Below are 14,952 nucleotides of genomic sequence, written 5' to 3' on the forward strand. Positions count from 1 at the left end.
TTCAGGGAGGGGGGCCTGGCTGGCTCAGTCAGAAGAACATGCAACTCTTTTTTTTTTTTTCCCCAGAGTTCCAAAACTCATTGTTTATGCAGCACACCCAGTGCTCCATGTAATACATGCCCTCCATAATACCCGCCACCAAACTTACCCAACCTCTCACCCCTCCAAAACCCTCAGTTTGTTTCTCGGAGTCCACAGTCTCTCATGGTTTATCTCCCCCTCCAATTTCCCCCAACTCACATCTCCTCTCCATTTCCCAACATCTCCATGTTATTCCTTATGCTCCACAAGTAACTGAAACCATATGATAATTGACTCTCTTCGCTTGACTTATTTCACTCAGCAAAATCTCTTCCAGCCCCGTCCATGTTGATACAAAAGTTGGGTATTCATCCTTTCTGATGGAGGCATCATACTCCATTGTCTATATGGACCATATCTTCTTTATCCATTCATCTGTTGAAGGGCATCTTGGTTCATTCCACAGTTTGGTGACTGTGGCCATTGCTGCTATGAACATTAGGGTACAGATGGCCCTTCTTTTCACTACAACTGTATCTTTGGGGTAAATACCCAGTAGTGCAACTGAGGGGTCACAGGGCAGTTCTATTTTTAATTTCTTAAGGAATCTCCAGACAATTTTCCAAAGTGGCTGCACCAACTTGCATTCCCACCAACAGTATAAGAGGGTTCCCCTTTCTCCACATCCTCTACAACATTTGTTGTTTACTGTCTTATTGATTTTGGCCATTCAACTGGTGTATGGTGGTATATCCGTGTGGCTTTGACTTGAATTTCCATGATGACTAATGATGAACATTTTTTCATGTATCTGTTAGTTTTTTGTATGTCTTCTTCAGAGAAGTGTCTGTTCATGTCTTCTGCCTCTTTTTTGATGTGATTATCTATTTTGTGTGTGTTGAGTTTGAGGAGTTTTTATAGATCTTGGATATTAGCCCTTTGTCTGTAGTGTCATTTGTGAACATCTTCTCACATTCCATGGCTTGCCTCTTTGTCTTGATGTCTGTTTTCTTTGCTGTGCAGAAGCTTTTGATCTTGATGGAGTCCCAAAAGTTCATTTTCGCTTTTGTTTCCTTTGCTTTTGGAGACATATCTTGGAAGAAGCTGCTGTGGCTGATGTCGAAGAGGTTACTGCCTCCTCTAGGATTGTGATAGATTCCTCATGTTCTCCTCTAGGATTGTGATAGATTCCTGCCTCACATTGAGGTCTTTTATCCATTTTGAGTTTATCTTTGTGTATGGTGTAAGAGAAAGGTCGAGTTTCATTCTTCTATACATAGCTGTCCAATTTTTCCAGCACCATTTATTGAAGAGACTGTCTTTTTTCCAATGCATATTTTTTCCTGCGTTGTCGAAGATTATTTGACCATAGAGTTAAGGGTCCATATCTGGGCTCTCTACTCTGTTCCACTGGTCTATGTGTCTGTTTTGCGCCAGTACCATGTTGTCTTCGTGATCACAGCTTTGTAGCAAAGCTTGAAATCAGGCAACATGATACCCCCAGTTTTGCTTTTCTTTTTCATCATTTTGTTAGCAATTCGGGGTCTCTTCTGGCTCCATACAAATTTTAGGATTGTTTGTTCCAGCTCTTTGAAAAATGCTAGTGGAATTTTGATCGGGATGGCATTGAAAGTATACATTGCTCTAGACAATATAGACATTTTAACAATGCTTATTCTTCTGATCCATGAGCATGGAATGCTCTTCCATCTTTTTGTGTCTTCTTCAATTTCTTTCATGAGTGTTCTGTAGTTCCTCAAGTATAGGTCCTTTACCTCTTTGGTTAGGTTTATTCCCAGGTATCTTATGGCTCTTGGTGCTATAGTAAATGGAATCAACTCTCTAATTTCCCTTTCTATATTTCCATTGTTAGTGTATAAGAAGGCAACTGATTTCTGTACACAGATTTTGTATCCTGCCACATTACTGAATTGCTAAATGAGTTCTGGTAGTTCGGGGGTGGAGTCTTTTAGGTTTCCCATATAAAGTATCATGTCATCTGCGAAGAGAGAGAGTTTAACTTCTTCATTGCCAATTTGAATACCTTTTATTTCTTTTTGTTGTCTGATTGCTGTTGCTAGGACTTCTAGTACTATGTTGAACAACAGTAGCAAGAGTGGACATCTTTGTTGTTTCTGATCTCAAAGGGAAGGCTGTCAGCTTTTCCCCACTGAGGACGATATTCGTCATGGGTTTTTCATAGATTTTATGAAGTTGAGGAATGTTCCTTCTATCCTTATACCTTGAATCCTTTTAATCAAGAACAGATGCTGTACCTTATCAAATGCTTTTTCTGTATCAATTGAGAGGACCACGTGGTTCTTCTCTCTTCTCTTACTGATTTGTTCTATCACATTGATTTGTGAATGTTGAACCACCCTTGCGTCCATGGATAAATCCCACCTGATCATGGTGAATAATCTTTTTAATATACTGTTGGATTCTATTAGCTAGGATCTTGTTGAGAATCTTGGCATCCATATTCATCAGGGATATTGGTCTGAAATTCTTTTTGGTGGGGTCTTTGCCTGGTTTGGGGATAAGGGTAATGCTGGCTTCAAAAAAAGAGTCTGGAAGTTTTCCTTCTGTTTCTACTCTTTGAAACAGCTTCAGGAGAATAGGTATTATTTCTTCTTTGTATGTTTTGTAGAATTCTCAGGGAATCCATCAGGTCCTGGGCTCTTACTTTGGGGAGGTTTTTGATCACTGCTTCATTCTCATTACTAGATATTGGTCTATTCAGGTTGTCAATTTCTTCCTGATTCCGTTTTGGAAGTTTATAGGTTTCCAGGAATGCATCCATTTCATCTAGGTTGCTTAACTTATTGGCATATAACTGCTGATAAAAATTTCTGATTGTTTCTATTTCCTTGGTGTTAGTCATGATCTCTCTCCCTTTTCATTCATAATTTTATTAATTTGGGTCCTCTCTCTTTTCTTTTGGATAAGTTTGGCCAATGGTTTACTGATCTTATTGACTCTCTCAAAAAACCAGCTTCTAGTTTCGTTGATGTGTTCTACTGCATCTCTAGTTTGTATCTTACTGATCTCTCCTCTGATCTTGATTATTTCCCTTGTTGTGTTTTGGGCTGGCTTAATTTGTTGTTGATTCTTCAGTTCTTTAAGGTGTAAAAAGAGCTAATGTATTCTGGATTTTTCAGTTTATTTTAGGGAAGCTGGGGTGGCTATGTATTTCCCCCTTAGGACCACCTTTGCCATATCCCAAAGGTTTTGGACTAAAGTGTCTTCATTCTCTTTGGTTTCCATGAATTGTTTAAATTCTTCTTTGATTTCCTGGTTGATCCAAACATTCTTCAGCAGGGTGGTCTTTAGCTTCCAGATGTTTGAATTCCTTCCAAACTTTCTTGTGGTTGAGTTCCAGTTTCAAAGCATTGTGGTCCGAGAATATGCAGGAAATAATCTCAGTCTTTTGGTATCAGTTGAGCCCTGATTTGTGACCTAGTATGTGGTCTATCCTGGGGAAAGTTCCATGTGTGCTCGAGAAGAATGAGTATTCTGTTGTTTTAGGGTGGAATGTTCTGTATATATCTATGAGGTCCATCTGGTCCAATGTGTCATTCAATGCTCTTATTTCTTTATTGATTTTCTGCTTGAATGATCTGTCTATTACTGAGAATGGCATCTTAAGATCCCCTACTATTAATGTATTCGTATCAATATGACTCTTTGTGTTGATTAACAGTTGTCTTATGTAGTTGGCTGCTCCCATATTGGGGGCATAAATATTTACAACTGTTAGATCTTCTTGCTGAATAGACCCTTTAAGAATGATGTAGTGTCCTTCTTTATCTCTGACTACAGTCTTTAGTTTATAATCTAATTTATCTGATATGAGAATCACTACCCCAGCTTTCTTTTGAAGCCCACTGGCAAGAAAGATGTTTCTCCATCCCTTCACTTCCAGTCTGGATATATCCTTAGGTTCCAAACGGGTCTCTTGTAGACAACATATGGATGGGTCCTGTTGCTTTATCCAATCTGCAACCCTGTGCTGTTTTATGGGAGCTTTTAGGCCATTCACGTTGAAAGTGATTATTGAAAGATACATTTTTATTGACATCATGTTGCCTGTGAAGTCCTTGTTTCTATAGATTGTCTCTGTAAATTTCTGTTCTATGTCACTCTTGAGTTCTTTCTCCTTTTATAGAACCCCCCCTTAATATTTCTTAATTTTTTATAGGAACCCCCCCCTTAATATTTCTTGTAGTGCCGGCTTGATGGTCACATACTCTTTTAAACCTTGCTGGTCTTGGAAGCTCTTTATCTCTCCATCCATTTTGAATGTCAACCTTGCTAGAAAAAGTATTCTTGGCTGCATATTCTTCTCATTTAGTGCCCTGAATATGTCTTGCCAGCCCTTTCTGGCTTGCCAGGTTTCTGTGGAAAGGTCTGATGTTATTCTGATGGACCTTCCTCTGTACATAAGGAATCTCTTACCCCTAGCCGCTCTCAAAAGCTTTTGTCTAAAATTATGATTCGTCAGTATCACAATCGAATGCCTCAAGGTCTTTCTAGTTCGTTGATCTTGGCGGGTATTCTTTCTACATCCAGGACAGGAACACTGGTTCCATTCCCCAGACTGAGAAAATTTTAGGAACATACAATTCTTGATCTTGGGGTCGTGAGATCAAGCCCCACATTAGATGTAGTGATTACTTCAATAAACTTAAAAAATAAATAAATAAAACAGAAACCCTTTCAGGAATCCCAAAAGATCCAAACTCTTTCTTTAAATAATAATACAAAACTTCATTTGGTTTTTCAGCCTCATTCTTTGACAAGTAAACAGTGTTTTCCAGAGGCTGCCTAAAGTATGAGAGCATGTCTCTAGTAGGTATGCTTGTATACTCCTGTGTTTCAAGCATTTCTCAGTTTTAATTTCCAATACAGCATATATCAGTAGACACTAGAATACTCAATAATTGTCAAGAGCTTCAAGTGGTCCCAAAACCAAAAAGTTTAAGAACCATTGCTCTAAGATACAAAAAAAGCCTCGAAAGCACATGGATTACTCTACATTCTTTACCAATTTACCCTAAATAAGTCACACAATAATCTAAAAACTTCCCACTTTCCTGAATGACTACATTTCAGCCCTTCAATCTTCAAAAAAATCACTAGTTCACTAATTCTTTATGAATAGTCAGTAACAGAACTAGATCTAAGGCCTTATATCTCTTCATTCCTAGTCACAATCTTTCTAAATACTGCAGGTCATCCTCAACAAATAAGACTATGTCCCCTCAAACAACATATTGTCCTCTTCTTACAGAAAATGTTACAGGTGTTAAGTTATGCTTATAGCAGGTTAATTATACTTTCCTCTGACCTCTAATAAATAAAAAACTCTTTGAGAATTTTCTGATTAATCCCTACAGCTATACCACACCTGTATAGTGGTAGAAAGAAAGAGGTAACTAAATCTGCTCCTAAAAACAAATTAGATTTAGGGGCATCTGGGTAGCTTAGCTGGCTAAGCTTATGACTTGATTTCTGCTCAGGTCATGATCTCAGGGTTGTAAGATCAGGCCAGCCCAGTGTTGAACTCAGTGCTCAGCGGGGAGTCAGCTTGAGATTCTCTCCCTATGCCCCTCCCCCCTCTCCACAAATAAATAATTAAAAAAAAAATAAAAACAAATTAGGGAAGCCTGGGTGGCTCAGTGGGGTAAAGCCTCTGCCTTCCACTCCGGTCATGATCCCAGGTCCTAGGACTGAGCCCTGCATCAGACTCTGTGCTCAGCAGGGAGCCTGTTTTCCCCTCTCTCTCTGCCTGCCTCTCTGACTACTTGTGATCTCTGTTTGTCAGATAAATAAATAAAATCTTCAAAAAAAATTTTTTAAATAAATAAATACATATAAAAATAAAAACAAATTAGATTTGAAGGTGTATAACATAAAAAGTTTTAAAAGCTAAGGAAAAAGTCTTCCACATTATTTACAAAGGGACCCAAATTTATAAGTGTTCCAAAGTCCTCAATCTGCAATCTTCCCTTTCCACACCATTTTTAATTCTGAAAACACTGCATTGACTGAAACATAAAACCAAAAACAAAACAAAAAATACTATTGTTTTTTCTATTTTTAAGATAATAAAAGAGCCAGAATTTTAGCACAAATCAATCAGCCCACAGCAAATGATAGAACCCCTACAAATATTTGTTGCAGTGAATAAATAATTTAAGGCATTTATTCATGAGCTTTGTCAGCTTGGCTTCTTTCAGCATTTACTAGGTAACAGGAATATGGGAAAAAGCAAATGACAATCCTAGTGAACTCTGACACTCTCAATCCCAAAGACCAGCTCAATACCAGGCAACCCCACAAACCAGCTTGAGTTAAGCTGCACAACTTGAGCAAAGTCTTCTAAATCTTTTTTTATATGATTTCCCTATCAAATACAAAAACAAAAGTTTACTATGTACTTCTAGTATGTGTATATTTATTGATGAATTATATCCTTCCACAACTGTGTTTTGTTTTGTTTTTTAAGATTTTTAAATTTATTTTGAGAGAGAGAGAGTGCAAGAGCAAAGGCAGAGTGCAGAGCAGAAGGAGAGAGAGAATCTCAGACTCCACTCTCAGGGCGGAGCCCAACATGGGCCTCAATTCCAGGACCCTGAGATCATGACCTGAGCCGAAAATCAGAGCTGGACACTGAACCAACTGAGCCACCCAGGCACCTCTAAAACAGAATTTTTAAATAGTTTCTAAAAGCTGAGACAATGATAAAATAAACAATTTTTATCTTTCACTTATAAATAGTACAAAAATATTTTTAATCTAAGAAATTTTCAATAACAATACTTTCAGAAAACTACTGAAAAGCTTCATTTTTAAAAGCTTTATTTTTAAAACCTGAGTTTAACATTTTGTGATACAGTATTTCAAAGGTCTAGTTCAAACTTCAGGAATTAGTTGACTGGGAAGTTTAATTATAATGGTTATAAAATGAAAAACAAACCTGACAAAGGCAGGGCACTTGAAATACTAAATATATGCTTAGTGTGAAGTTCATTGTGGATGACAGTGGATGTAAAATCTTATTTCAAAGAATTATCTTAATTATTTTGAAATTTTTCTGGCAAACTTCTTATCCAATCTATTAAAGTATCATTGTTTTTATCTGTAATTTGGCTGACCAAAAACTAGAACTAGAAGTAGAATTGTCAGCTCTGCCATGTTTTTTGTTCACATGTGCTTACTTTAGTGGTATTATTGTTGAGGCTTCTTTACACCAGTCTTTTTAAGTCTAAGTCACACTCATTTTGTGAGTTAAGTTTAGTCAAAACAAGATAATATCCCTAAATTCTACATACCTATAAACTATAAACTAGATGAATTGATATTTGCTGAAAGTGAACAAATAAGTAAGAAAACTATTAGCAATCCTTTTCTTTTTCTCAGAATACCTAAGGAGGTATCAAATTGATCCACTTATTAAATATTAGTAAAATTTTATTTCTTCCTTGTCTTATTCATAAAAATGCATATAACAAACAGTTCTAGTATTATCTTCTCTTACTCCATGAGAGTTTGGGGTACTCTCCTTTGGGAACTATGATACAGATATACTTAAAACCCCTACCAGCACAACTCAATCAATCTCTCAAATGCTTTCCAGATTATGACTGGATGTGAAGCCAGGACTAATTTTCCATGGTCACCACAGGTCAAATAAGATTCTTATGTTCTTATGATCTGGGCCTTTACCCAAAAGCTGATCCAAAACCAACCTTCAGGGATAGATGGACAAGTATAATCTTTCCAGGATACTCACCCTAACATACTTCACCCTAACATACAAACATAATAAAGAATAGTAATAGGTTCCTCTTTTATATAACATTCATTTATTCATTTAAGAAACATTGGTAAGTGCCAGGCATCTTATTTACAAGTGTTATCTTGAATATGCCATACGGTACTTATACTTGCAGAAGTGCCTGAAAGAAAAAGTGGTTTGTGCCCCATCGGGTGGCCAAACTGGAAATTTCAAACAAGTTCCAGCAAGACAAGTTAACCTTAATGAATCAACATAATACCTATGGGAAATTGAAGCCTGCAACACAAGTGTTCTCATGGGATAGTTCTATAAATGAAAATCACAATAATGTCACGGCAATATGTCCTTACACTTGAAAAAAAAAAAGGATGTACAGTTTACACAGAATCTCTCCTTTTTCAAATCCTGCAACAAAAAAAAAACTCAATCCATTTAATTTTATTTTATTTAAATTAAATAAAAGTTTCACTGGGTCAGCTTTCCATTCACAGACTAAAATCTCTTCAAAATTTTTCTAAAAGAACTTTAATATACAAAAATGCTATTAATAATAGTCCTAGAAAACAGAGAGGGAGGCAAACCATAAGAGACTCTTAACTATAGGGAACAAATGGAGGGTTGCTGGAGGGCAGGTGGGTAGGGGATGGGGTAACTAGGTGATGGGTATTAAGGAGGGCACTTAAAGTAATGAGCACTGGGTGTTGTATGCAACTGGTGAATCATTGAATTCTACCTCTGAAATTAATACTACCGCATGTTAATTAAATTAAATTGAAATTTAAAAATTTGTAAATGACAGTCCTAAATTTAAGTTTTGTCTTCTTCATATATCAAACATAATTAAACCATAAAAACACAGACATTTAAAGCTAGATGGGTCCTTAGGAAATATATACAGTCCTGTGAGTTTAGAAATCATCAAATCCAGTTCTCTCACTTTACAAATGAAAAACCTAAAACCCAGAAAGAGGAAGTAATTTCATCAGGGTCACACAGCTAGGGTAGCCTGACTCCCAATGCCTACACTTCTATGCTCAAGAGATGAGCTATCTATAAATGATCCCCAACAAACAACTTAACCTCCCTGGACTTTAGTTTCCCTGTCTGAAAAAACAAGAAGGTAAATAGTATTTAAATTCCCTTTAAAATCCTGAAATTTAGATACCTCATTATTTTGGTATCTTACAAAACTACAGTATACGCTGAAAAAAAAACCTTCCTATTTCCTGAGAAACCAAAGCAGCACAGGACCCTAGGGATGAAAACACAAGTCAGCAGCCTAAGGCACCAAATATATTTGCTTCTTTTGCTAATATGCTGTAAAATATTAACACCATCATACTAGTAGTCTATGTGGCTGAATCTGGTCTGTTAATTTTGATTAATCAATTACAGAGCTCTAAAATTGCAATCACTGATTCTGAATTTTTTTTAAAGTGTTCTCATAAAGATTTATTGATGTTCTATTTTCTATGCCAAGATTTACACTCAAATAGATGACTGGAAAAGGGATGGTCTCTGCTCATTTGTGTTTATTCTCTGTAAAAACTATTCACAAATGGATCAAATAGATTTTCTTTATATGGTTTCTTCTTGTTCCTCTCTTTTATGCTTTATTATTCTCCCTATGAAGATTGAGTTATGAATGCTACAATTTATTTAAATTAGAAACTCTAGTAATTATTAGGGTATTGATGAGTCACTAATATTGATAATTTTTAACATTCCAAAAACCAAAAAGCATTAAAAATTAAACCAAAAATCTATGAACCATAATGGAACTTGAAAAGCTCCGGCCCTATATTCTTATCTTATGGAAAAGGAAAGAGCTCTGAAAAGGCAAAAAGATTGTCCCTAGGGTCTCATGGCTAACATATATAAGAACTAGCCTTTATTGTTGACCATGTATACACAATAATACAAATAATTATAGACATTAAAACAAAATTTTCAGTTTCTAATGTTCTGCCTATTTCAAATAAAATTTAATGTAGTGAAATGACATAAAAACCAAAGAAGCTGAACAGTTCATTGTGGTTCACAGCACTAGAAAGCACCCTAGCTACACATCAGGGGTAATACCCCAAAATTCCACCACTAGAGCTTGAAAAACAAACTCAAGTGTCTGTTCTACTAACAGTGTTTCAGGGCACGATCTTTATATATGAGAAACTACATGTTACTGCCTTATAAGAAAGTTCTTTTCTCTAGCAACAGCTATCCTCTTTTAGGGTATCATTTTTTCCCCAAAGTTTTTAAGTTGCCAAAATGCCTGGACTCTGAAAACTCCTATCTATGCCTCTTTAAGTATTTTTAAAGAAATAGCATCAGCTCTTGAGAAACAATATACAACACAGACCTCAACCCTATTTAAAAAAAAAAAAAAAATGTCTTTCAAGGCTCCAATTCACAAAGTCCCCTTTATTTAATTTTACCTACCAAACAACGAGTTTATCTGGGACAGGAGTCATGTACTAGGGAACTCTGCAGAAAAAATTTCAATTATCCATAATAAATGAATTTTTTAAAAAATAATTTATAATTGCCCCGGGAAAGATAATGCAGTCACACTCCCTCTGTAACCAACCTAACCAATGAGTGTTAGTGTCTAAACGGAATATGTGAATGAGAAGTCTCAGAATTACTGTGGTTACTCCAGCCACAAAGCTGACATTACAAATGAAGAGGTAATTGAATTTTCAAACTAAATCTTATGGCTCCCTTTCCAGTCCCAGATATTCCAAATTAATACAATTCTATGAGACAGTTAAGTACTGTAATACTTAAAACGAATCACAGCATACAACCAGCCACTATTACTTTTGCCCAAATTAAGTATTCCATACTACATAACAAGTATAAGATGCTGCTTCGGCATGCTGTGTTCTATGCCTCCATGAAGAACTGGCAGTGGTGCTGAAAATTACTACTACAAGATGAAAGACCAATACCCTCCTTTCAATAAAAACCATCATCTGGACCCTAGCCAAGGTTTTAAAACTGACCAAATGTTATTAGAAACAATAAATCAAGAACTCCACAGGCTGAAAACTAGTGCCTTATTTCATTCTTACAAAATGTAGCCACAAAACACTATAAGAAAATTAAGTGACAAGAAAGCATTAATAATTCTGGGTGTTTCATTTCTGGCAATAATCAAACACTGTATTTTACAAGGTGAATTTATTTTACAATCTTCTAGGTTTCCCTGTCTTCTTCAATTATTACATCTGCTATATGAAAAATAAACTTTGTGCTATTGCCTAAACATACGATCAATGAACTTGAACAGAAATTAAATAGAGAGCTAAAATATTTTAATTCATAAAATGTAGCTAACATATTTGTGCTCATATTGATTTTATACTCTTTGTTCCTGCACATACATAGATGTGAATTCCTGGAGGTTACAGATAAGTCTTTCTTTCTCTATCCAGGCGCTGAATTGCCAGCTACTGAGAAAAACCTATTGCAGTGCTTAAAGCTCTTCAGGTACCTTGCCTTCTGAATATATAAATGGGTTCATTATCTTTACTTTTCCCTATATTAATATATTAATGTAAGGTTTCTTATCAGTACCTATGGCATACTCTCAAGGAGCTGTTATCACAGAAATGGGGGGGGGCATGGTATCTCTAATACACAGGTATGTTTTAAAAGTACATTTAAAAATACAGTAGTTTTCTCCCTAGCTAACAAAAGTCTTAGGAGAGAAAACCTGAAAATTTTAATTATTTTCTTCTCTTCCCTTCTTCCCCCTTCCCTTCACTCCGTTCCAAAACAGGAGAGTCAAAACCAGAGATGTGATCACTTTGTATACTTCAGGCAATCAGTAAAAAGACCAGTCACCGTCTTATCAAAACAGAAGAGACGATTACAATACGTTTGCATACAGTAACCACTGCATATGTGATATACATTTAAATCAAGTTTCAACCCTGTTACAAAGCCTTTGTCAACAGTGGGCAAGTGGGGAAAAGCGGAAGGGCTCTGTGGAATGAAGAAAATCACTAAAGGGGCTTATCTCGGAAGAGAAGGATTCCTCCGTAAGAGGTGAGCAGAGAGAAACAAAACCTAACCTTGGCGAGGGGGCGCTCGCCCAGGGTGGGGACGAGAGGTCAGAGTGAGCGGGGAGGAGGGGATCAGCGCGGAACCGCCGCGACCCCGGGCTGCCCTCCCACCCCGACTCCCCAACCTGCGGTTCGCCCTCCCACCACTATTCCCCAGCCCGGGCCGAGCTGTGCCCCCCTCCCGGCCCGCCGCCTGCATATCCGTTACCCCGGTGGCAGCGGGGCTGCGGGGGAGGGGAAGGTCAGCGGGGCCCAGAGGGGGCCGGCCGCGGCGGGGATGCCGCAGTGGCTCCCCGCCGCACCGGGTCAAAGTCCGCCCAGGCGCGGGGAGGCAGCGGGAGCGGAAGGAGGCAGCGGAGGTCGGGACTGGCGAGATGGTGGCCCCTCCGAGTCCTCCCACACCCCGGCGGCCGCCGGTACCTCATACTGGATGTATTGCTTCCTCCACTCGGGAGTGATGTGCGCGGAGAGGTGCTCGGCGAACTTCATCCTGCCGTTTCCCCCTCACTCCCACTCGGGTCCAGCAGTTACAGGCGGCGGCGGCGGCGGCGGCAACAGCGACTCCGACTCCTCCCCACATGGGCCCCGGCGCGGCACGGCGCTGCGCTTCTCTCCTCCTCCGCCGCCGCCGAGGTCTCCTCAGAGCCGCCCTCCCGCCATCTTCCTCCTCCTCTCCATAGCCCCGCCCCGCCCCGCCCTCCAGACGTCATCCCCATGGTAACCGCCTACGCCGCACCGACGAAAGGGGCAGGGTAAGGGGCTGGGTTTGGGTACATTCCTCGAGGCTCCGCCCCTTCTGGGCAGAACGTGCGGGAGGGACCTCCCCTGACCTCTTCCGTCTGACTCCCGTTGGCCTTAGGGCTGCACTCTACCGCCTGCCTGGAAAGCGGCCGTGTTGTTATTGCAATTAATATTAATACTGTAGCAAGAATAATCCACACAAGACGTTTATATTTGCAAAGAGTTGTGCAAACAGTTTTTCATTTTAGTATTTGTTCTCCATACAACTCTTAAGGATGGATCAACATTAATCCAAAGTGAGTGAGTAAAACAGATTAAATAGTTAAGAATCAAACGTATTTATAAAGGAACTGTATTGTACACGCTTTAGGCGCTCAATAAATGCTTGTTGGATTTAATTAAAGATTACAGTGCCAAAAATTGTATGTTGTTTTTGAATTTCGATGTAATTGTCTAGTCCCAGAGCTACCAGAAAGTTCAGTAACATAACCTGCAGCCACACCAGTACTGGGAGGGGGCATACTGGGGGAAAGTTACCAACTGGACCTGTGACTGAGCTTCCTGGGGTTTGGGGTGAAGTTGAGACGAAAACCAATATTGGGAGGAAAGAAAATCCCCTAAGGGTACCGTGACAACACCGACCCCCAGGGAGACCAGAAATGCATCTGGTGTCCAGGCTGAACTGTCCTAGGGAAGCATAGGGAATAGATAACTCATACGGTTAGAGCTTCTTTTGAGTGTGGGAGTGATTGTCCTAGATGACCTGATTTGTAACAGAAACCCAGGTTCTTCCCTGAGTAAAGGAGCACTGGATAATAACAACTAACACTTATTAAACACTCATTGTGTACATTTCAAATGCAGTTCTAAACCCCTTCCATGGACTTTGTCCTTTAATTCTCATAGTTTTGGTGACACCCAAAGAGACCAGGGGACCACTGTGACCAGGACAGTATTCTGAGGTATCAGTCTTTGCTGTTGACTTTTTTTTTTCCCTCCTTGTATTTTTCCCCCTTCCTTTCCTCTTAATTCATGCTAGTAGGGGTTCTGCAGTCATCTCCTCTGGAGAGGGATGAGGCATGATGGAAAATAGGCAGAGGCTATGAGTCTTTCTTGTACATAAGTTTCAACCACTGTTGAAAGGGGAGTCGTCGTAAGAACAAGAACAAGGATTAGAATAGCAATGAGGTCTCCTCTCATCTCAACACCATACTCCTCTACCCTCCATAACAATCCCCCCTCTAGTGAAAGTAAAAGTTCCTAGGAGAAATAAATGAGCAAAAGAGAAGGCTATGCTCCCAGTAAGGAGACACAACCACAGAGAGGGAAATGACTGAATGGTGCACCTAGGATGATGGAACCAGGAGCAGGTGCAAAAGAGATTGCTGGGCCTTTAGCGGAGTATGGACTAGGATGCTACATTCTTGGCAGCAACCCCTGGTGACCTCACATCCTGCTCCCAACAGCCATACCTTGCTGTCTTAGCTGCTCACAAAACTGGATACAGGACCTGACCCAGGGAAGAAAGGAAATCCCCAATCCTAGCTCTATAACCAACAATTCTTAATTTTTCTCATGCCTGATCCAGAGCCCTGACACTCAGTTAAACATGAAAATCTTAATTTATCTGAAGAAGTAGATTTAATGTTTCCTTATTCTTAACATAACTTCAGATATTCAGGTATTTCACTGACAAAATTATCAAATACTTAGTATTTATTGAACAACTACTTTCTGCAGAGCACTATTCTAGAGGCTATAAGTAATAGTCTGAATAGCTTTACTCTAAATCAGAAGGGCCCCTTGCCTTATACCTTCTTTTGTAAACAAACAAATAACTCTTCATTTAACAAAATTATACTGGGTATTATGATATGCTGGTCATGCCACCTTAGGAATGAAGGACAGTTCAAAAATAAGACTCTGTCTTTTTTTTTTTTTTCCCGAGGACATCACAGTCTAGTCAGAGAGAGAGGCAGATAGACCAATAGCTAGACTACAGTGGGATCTATGCTGAATTTGTGTATGTACAAGGAAACAAATATCCAACTGACTGAGAAGGAAAAGATGATATTCTAGACAAAGTGACTTTGAAATACAGTCTTAAACACCAATCTGACAGAGAGAAAGACACCTCCAAGATCTCAAAGGCAAAAAGCAAGGAGAAGTTGGGTGTGTTAAAGAATGGCAAGAAGTTGTCTGACTGGAATGTCCTTTTAAACAGCTAGATGTCCCCTCCTCAGAGAAACTCTTCCTCGTCCTTTCCCTCCTTTCTCTGGTCTGGCTCCCACATCACCCTGGTACAATCCCCCTCAC

General features: G+C 38.9%; 1 protein-coding gene across 1 annotated transcript in view; it reads right to left on the reverse strand.

The window, feature by feature from the left end:
• XPR1 (xenotropic and polytropic retrovirus receptor 1) overlaps window positions 1-12,570 on the reverse strand; it is a 237,692-nt gene extending 225,122 nt beyond the window's left edge. The window contains exon 1 of the mRNA XM_032862717.1: window positions 12,316-12,570. Coding sequence (XP_032718608.1) covers window positions 12,316-12,384 — 69 coding nt within the window. The 5' untranslated portion in view covers window positions 12,385-12,570. The remainder of the gene's footprint in view (window positions 1-12,315) is intronic.
• Window positions 12,571-14,952: the final 2,382 nt, after the last annotated feature.

This window comes from Lontra canadensis, unplaced genomic scaffold (assembly GCF_010015895.1).
Source record: "Lontra canadensis isolate GAN:19392208 unplaced genomic scaffold, GSC_riverotter_1.0 scaffold24, whole genome shotgun sequence".
Classification (NCBI taxonomy): Eukaryota; Metazoa; Chordata; class Mammalia; order Carnivora; family Mustelidae; genus Lontra; species Lontra canadensis.